We start from the raw sequence: 6,392 nt of genomic DNA, 5'->3' as shown, positions 1-6,392 counted from the left end.
ATCTTGTTACCTTAAGATTTTAGATATCCGCCAATATAGGATTTCAGTCTATCTGAACAAGATAGATAAAGGGATCATGTTGTTAGTCATTTATGTGGATGACAATGGTGATAATTATGCAGACATATATGATATCAGGATGGTCTTGATGCAAAAGTTTAAGATAATGGATTTGGGTGAGCTGCGATGTTTCCTAGGTATAGAGGTGGTGATATTGCATGATGGTATTTTGCTATTACACAGGTAGTATGGCTTGGACATGTTGTCTAAGTATGGTATGACAGGCTGTAAGCCTATTTGAGCAGAACTCTGCACATATACAGGTGAGCTTTTGGAGGACTCTACGATGCATAGGCATATAGTATGAAGTTTGATCTACATGATCACAGTAGGCACATGACTTGCATGATGTAGGCTCCCCAATGATGGCCCTCAATGTATACTTCACTATAGAGTAACTCCTGGAGAATACTAAAATGTGGGTGTGCTTCTCTGGCTATGTAGGTGTGCTTTCTGAAATTTTGTAAATATATGCAGGGGAGGTTGAAATTGAACATCCAAACACGTATACATACCAAAGGCGTGCGCGGGTAAGTAACTACTAGAGACGGCCTAACTTTGTGACGCATTATCTAATCTTTTGGAGATGGCAGCACCGACCAATTAATGTTCTTGGAAATGACAAAAGCAACGTGAAAGGAGCCCAAAAATATGACAAAAGCAACGTGAAAGGACCACCGGGACGACGAGGGCTGCCTGGATTTGTTGATGGACAATGGCGCCAAACAGAGGGCGCTTGCACAAGCAAACAAGGACGGCGCTTGCAGCAGCGGCCGATCAGTCCGTCCACTGTAGGACGCACTCACCTTTTCAGAGCCACATCCAATAATCCAAATCCTATCCCGCATTTTTGATCACATGGGCGCACTCCATATTCCCTCCCCGCTAGCATAAAAGGACCTCCCACGTTCCGAGCAATACACCCCTTGCAATTCGTAAGCTGCTTACTTTAATTCAATTAATTAGTGCTTTTGTTTCTCCGCGGTAGCTAGCAACATGCCTGCTCCAGTTTTCTTCACAATTGCCTCCACGCAGTACCCTGGTTACAATGTTGTGCAGCGTGGGTCTCACATTGTGCTTGCTGCAGAGAATCTGGACAACCCTTTCCAGGTTTATAAATCTATGAGCTGCTCTGCTGCACATCTTGACTATAGCATGCGTCCGTGTGTGTGTTTGTGTGTGTGTGTGTGAGAGAGAGAGAGAGAGAGAGAGAGAGAGAGCTCTATAAATTGTACTTGTGCGCTAAGTTTCCAGTGTCGCACTGATGTTTTCTGCAGCTGTGGTACAAGGACGATTCATGGAGGTTTTTGAAAGACTCTGAAGGAAACCCAGCATTTGCGCTGATTAATAACGGATCCAAAGCGGCCCTTAAGAGCAATCTGACTGCACCGCTCAAGGTAACCAATGACAAAATTGTGCTCATTGCATTATGCATGGGACGTGCTCAGGCGGCACGTCCCACTCATCAGGACGTAGTTGGTTGCAAGAGCAAATATTACGACTATTTACGAGCTGGTAGCCCCCTCCCCCCCCCCCCCCCCCCCCCTCCTTTTCGAGGTGTCGCTCCATACAGACTATGGCGCGTCGGAGAGCGCCAATAACACCACACTTTGGACGTTACGCTCTGATAAGCTTGGCAGTGCCATCTCGTCCTTGGAACTGAACCTCTTGTTGGACTTGGGAGTGGGGAAGTCCCCGCCAGAAAACGGAGACGGGGTGGCCGTGATCTTGCAAAAGGCGCCAGCTAACGGCGGGACCAGTAGTACTCAGCGCTGGAAATTGAATGAGTATGGTAAGGCAAATGAAATGGAATTTTAAAATCCGTGCTGTATCAACCAAGTCTTATCATCCTGACGTGCGCCTTATATATTGCAGTACCATCCGTCTATACAATACAATCAGCATGGGTTTCCCAGATTTTGATCGTCAAGAATCCTCACGAAAATCTCACATTCCCGCCTACAAGCGGTACTATCAACGACGAGCTCACGGTTGTCGCAGTGAACTCTCAGAATCAGGATGGTGATCGAGAGGTACGTCATGACCATTAGCCCCCCTCTCTCTCTCTCTCTCTCTCTCTCTCTCTATATATATATATATATATATATATATATATGAATGAATATGCGTGTCTAAGCCGTATGCCTCCTCTTTGTGTTGAAGTACACTTCTCACATGAATTCATGTGTTCGTGTTTGTAGGTATGGTATAAAGTTCCTGCTCGTGGCCGGCACGAAGATTCTAACTCTTCCTTTATAGTCATAAGCAGAAGCAATGGAAAAGCTCTGAAAGGCTCTACTAAACCAGGAGATAAGGTATCTCCATTTCATGCATGCATATAAACTACCTCTCATCTCACATAATCTTTTAGCCTCGCTTTGTGTATCATCTACTTTGTTACTAACATTTTATATAACCTTGGCTGTATGTTGCGATGACTAATAGGTCATCGCAACAGAGTTCGATCCTCTGGATGATAACTTTGTGTGGTCAGAGAATCGTAGCGTAGGCTCTCAAAGAAATTATGTTGCGATCAACCTTGCCAATGGAGATAACACACTTAGTTGGTACCTCCCCAGTGATACCGATTACCAAAATGCTGCATATTACCACCCTTTGACAGTACGCGTACCTGTAACTGCTTCAAACGTGCAGCAACAATGGCAATTCATTCCGTTTTCCTCTTTTTCTTGTGAGATCATATTCTTTCATTATATCTCTCCTTCGTTTGAATTGCAATATTTTATCAGAATGCATAAAAGTCACACACTCGGGCATGTTGTATTGATGTCTCTGAGAACTAACATACGACCGCTAATGATGCTTTTTTTTTGCAGAAGAACAAAAAGAAGACAACCGGACGAAAAGGGCCTCTTTAATAATGTAGCCAGTAATCCCGTTTTCACAACGGTGATTCATCATCCTTGTGTACCATCCACAATAATGATGCTTTATTACAGAAGAACAAAAAGAAGACAAACTGCCAAAAAGGGTCTCTTTAATAATACTAGTAATCTCGTTTTCACAATGGTGATTCATCATCCTTGTGTACCATCCATATGCTTGCTTGGTATGAAATAATGAGGCTATATTGTTTTTGTTATTGGAAATAGCTATTATGTCAAAAGCTTCTTGCTAAGAGAAGGACCTTTTTACATTTTTTCAAGAGCTTGCATCTATTAAAATGGCCTGTAAAGAGGGCAAGAACAGAAAAAAATGTTGATATCCACCACCACACTAGATATCATGCCTCCCTTCCTTTCTAGATTGCAGGTTGTTCACTTCCCATGAGAAATAATCCCATTTGTAGTAGTATAATGTGCATCTACTGCTAATTTTGGCTAGACTCTTCTTCTCTTACTCTTCCATCATAGACTCAAGTAGAAGAACCAAACTAAAATCTTAAAAATAGAGAGTTAAAAACTCCTTCTCAAATCATTAAAATGGTTCTTATTATGTGACATGTAAAACTTCTGAAAATAGTCATTAGAATCTTCTCATAATACCCATGTTATCCATAAAATATGGATACAAAACATATTCTCCTAATCAATGCTCGATTTGTTGGTCTTTCTAATTCAATGCATCAATGCTTGATTTGTTGGTGTGAGGCTCACGCTCCTGAGATTCACGCTCATGAGGTTTATGCTTATGAGGCTCACGCCTATGAGGTTCACACCTCAAGAGCCACACTGAGGAGACTGAGAGGTAAAGGCACAACCCCACTTAGCAACACTCAACAAGTAGAAATATGAGGGGATCAACCTAACGAATCATTATGGATTTAGAAGCATGAGGAACACACCTTGAAGGGAGGAAACACTGAGGAGGCCGGGTAATATTAGGCTCACACAAAATCGAAAGCCCAAGGAAAGAGAACATCGTAGTAGATAACATCAACTAGATAGTACTACAATAAGCGCTAAGGTCTCATATTTGGTAAGCAAGAAATATCATCAAACTCTTGCACATTTGTTAGTGGCTCGTGCCCTAACAAAGAAACAACAACAAAAGAGAAGGGAAAACATAGAAAGGAAAATTTAAAGAAGAAGAGGAGAAAGAGCTAGGTTTTCATCGAAGTTCCCCTTGCTCAGGGAGAGCCTGATACAATCACGTGATCTGCCCAAGAAAGTCTATGTGTCCTGAATGTCCACCCCCCCAACATGCATACAGTAGGTGCACACTAGCTAACCCTGGCATGCCCATCTTTATAATAAAGTGCACCGACCATCGGCTCTGACGTCTGGCGGCTCAGCGGCGGTTGGCATGGCGGCTTACCGACTGTAGCTGTCTGACCGACACTTGGCACACCCGTTGGGTTGTATTCCCCCAATCGGATGACCCGAGCCCACAATCATAGGATCATGCCACTGTCGTGCACATAACATCATGAATCGAGTGCAAGTATAGTGAAACGATTTTATGGCAACATGCTAGGGCTAGGAACCCATCAGATACAAGGCCATCCACACATGATCATACAAAATGAAAACATAAAACCATGTGGTCACAAGAATGTCCACACTCCATTGGCATGGAGTAGACACACAACATAGACATAACACTGGCCATCAAAAAGACATGTCGATGAAGCTCCAACATTTGATACATGCTCATGTACCACAAATGGCATAACACCCCGAGCTCGAATCAATGAACATGGCACATTATCTCCTAAGAAATCTGTTAAATAGCACAAGAGTGTGTGCATAAGCAACAAATTAAGCACTCTATCCACATCTAGATGATGCTGTGTAGGCTCAACAAGAACACTCAATCCATGCTCCACTGCATCCGGCATACAAGCATAATCTGCATGATCCACATTGTCTTCCAGCAAGGTGTCAAACGAAGCTACATCAACCTCTACAAGGCTATCACCATGGACAGGCACTCCGTCATTGGCAATCAACATGTCAAACTAGTCTATGTCATCATTTTGACCGAAACTGGATGTTTCAGACTATCCGCACCATGAGGAAAACCTCATACAAGGTTAGAGACATCCAAGGGCATCAAGATCTTTTGTCTTCATTCTCCTTCCATGCTCTCTCAACCTTCACCATAACCATTCCATCATCATGGGGCTAGAACTACCATTTGGATCATCCAAATCTCCCTTGCTCAACATCCGAGCATAAATTGCATCCAAGGTGATTCGACTGCTTATCCATGGCCTCTCAAGCACTAAGAGACTTGAAAAATTTACATTGGGTGCTAATTGCTAATCTAAACATGCTCCGATGTTGATTAAACTTTGCGAGCAAGTGGGGGTGGGTATGACCTACATGCTCGCAAAGTTTGGTCACCACCATTAGAGCAATTTTGGGTATGATGGCTCGGAGAAGAGTGGGATTTCCCATGGCCTCTCGAGCACTGAAAGACTTGAAACATCCACACTAGGTACTAATTGCTAATTCAAACTTGCTCTAATGATGGCCAAACTTTGCGAACATGTGGGGGTGTGTCCCTCCCACATCGTCACAAAGTTTGCTCACCATCGAAACATGTTTTGGTACGATGGAATGAGGCAAAACGGGATATTCCATGGCCTCTCAAGCACTAAGAGACTTGAAAATTCCATGCTGGGTGAAAATTGCTAACCCAAACATGCTCCGAATGCTGACCAAACTTTGCAAGCATGAGGGGGTGGGTCCCCCCTACATGCTCGCAAAGTTTGGTCACAATCGGAGCAAGTTTGGGTATGATGGCATGGGGAAGAGCGGGATTTTCTATGGCCTTTCAAATACTAAGAGACTTGAAAAATACACACTGGTGGATGCTAGTTGCAAATCCAAACATTCTCTGATGCTGACCAAACTTTCCAGCCATGTGGGGATGGGTCCCCCCTACATGCTCGCAAAGTTTAGTCACAATCAGAGCATGTTTGGGTACGATGGCATGGGAAAGAGAGGGATTTTCCATGGTCTCTCAAGCACTAAAAGACTTGAAAATCCATGCTGGGTGCTAATTGCTAACCCAAACATGCTCCGATGTGTTGACAAATTTTTGCAAGTATGTGGGGTTGGGTCCTCCCCACATGCTTTCAAAGTTTGTCACCATTGGAGCAAGTTTGGGTACGATGGCATGGGGAAGAGCAAGATTTTCCATGTTCGCTCAAGTACAAAGAGATTGAAAAATCTACACTGGATGCTAAATGCTAATCCAAACATGTTTCGATGCTGGCCAAACTTTGCAAGCATGTGGGAGTGGGTCCCCCCTACATGCTCACAAATTTTGGTCACCATCGGAGCAAGTTTGGGTACGATGGAATGGGGGAAGAATGGGATTTTCCATGGCCTCTCAAGCACTAAGAGACGTGAAAAATTCAC

At 43.6% G+C, this 6,392-nt stretch overlaps 1 protein-coding gene across 1 annotated transcript; it reads left to right on the top strand.

Moving 5' to 3' along the window:
* The first annotated feature begins 978 nt into the window (after nt 1-978).
* Nucleotides 979-3,170, top strand: LOC147614133 (ricin B-like lectin R40C1). Its single transcript, XM_086780676.1, has 7 exons — nt 979-1,170; nt 1,338-1,457; nt 1,618-1,852; nt 1,936-2,093; nt 2,262-2,375; nt 2,506-2,752; nt 2,898-3,170. Coding segments are annotated over exons 1-7 (990 nt in total). The 5' UTR covers nt 979-1,056; the 3' UTR covers nt 2,900-3,170.
* Nucleotides 3,171-6,392: the final 3,222 nt, after the last annotated feature.

Source organism: Cibotium barometz, chromosome 42 (genome assembly GCF_041138505.1).
Source record: "Cibotium barometz isolate CiBa-2024 chromosome 42, ASM4113850v1, whole genome shotgun sequence".
NCBI classification, from domain to species: Eukaryota; Viridiplantae; Streptophyta; class Polypodiopsida; order Cyatheales; family Cibotiaceae; genus Cibotium; species Cibotium barometz.
This window is presented reverse-complemented; position numbering and strand designations above follow the sequence as displayed.

Coding starts and splice junctions, on each gene's coding strand:
- LOC147614133 (XM_086780676.1), top strand. CDS start 1,057: ATGCCTGCTCCAGTTTTCTTCACAATTGCCTCCACGCAGTACCCTGGT. Junction 2,094..2,261: donor ATCAGGATGGTGATCGAGAG/GTACGTCATGAC, acceptor TCGTGTTTGTAG/GTATGGTATAAAGTTCCTGC. Junction 2,376..2,505: donor CTACTAAACCAGGAGATAAG/GTATCTCCATTT, acceptor GATGACTAATAG/GTCATCGCAACAGAGTTCGA.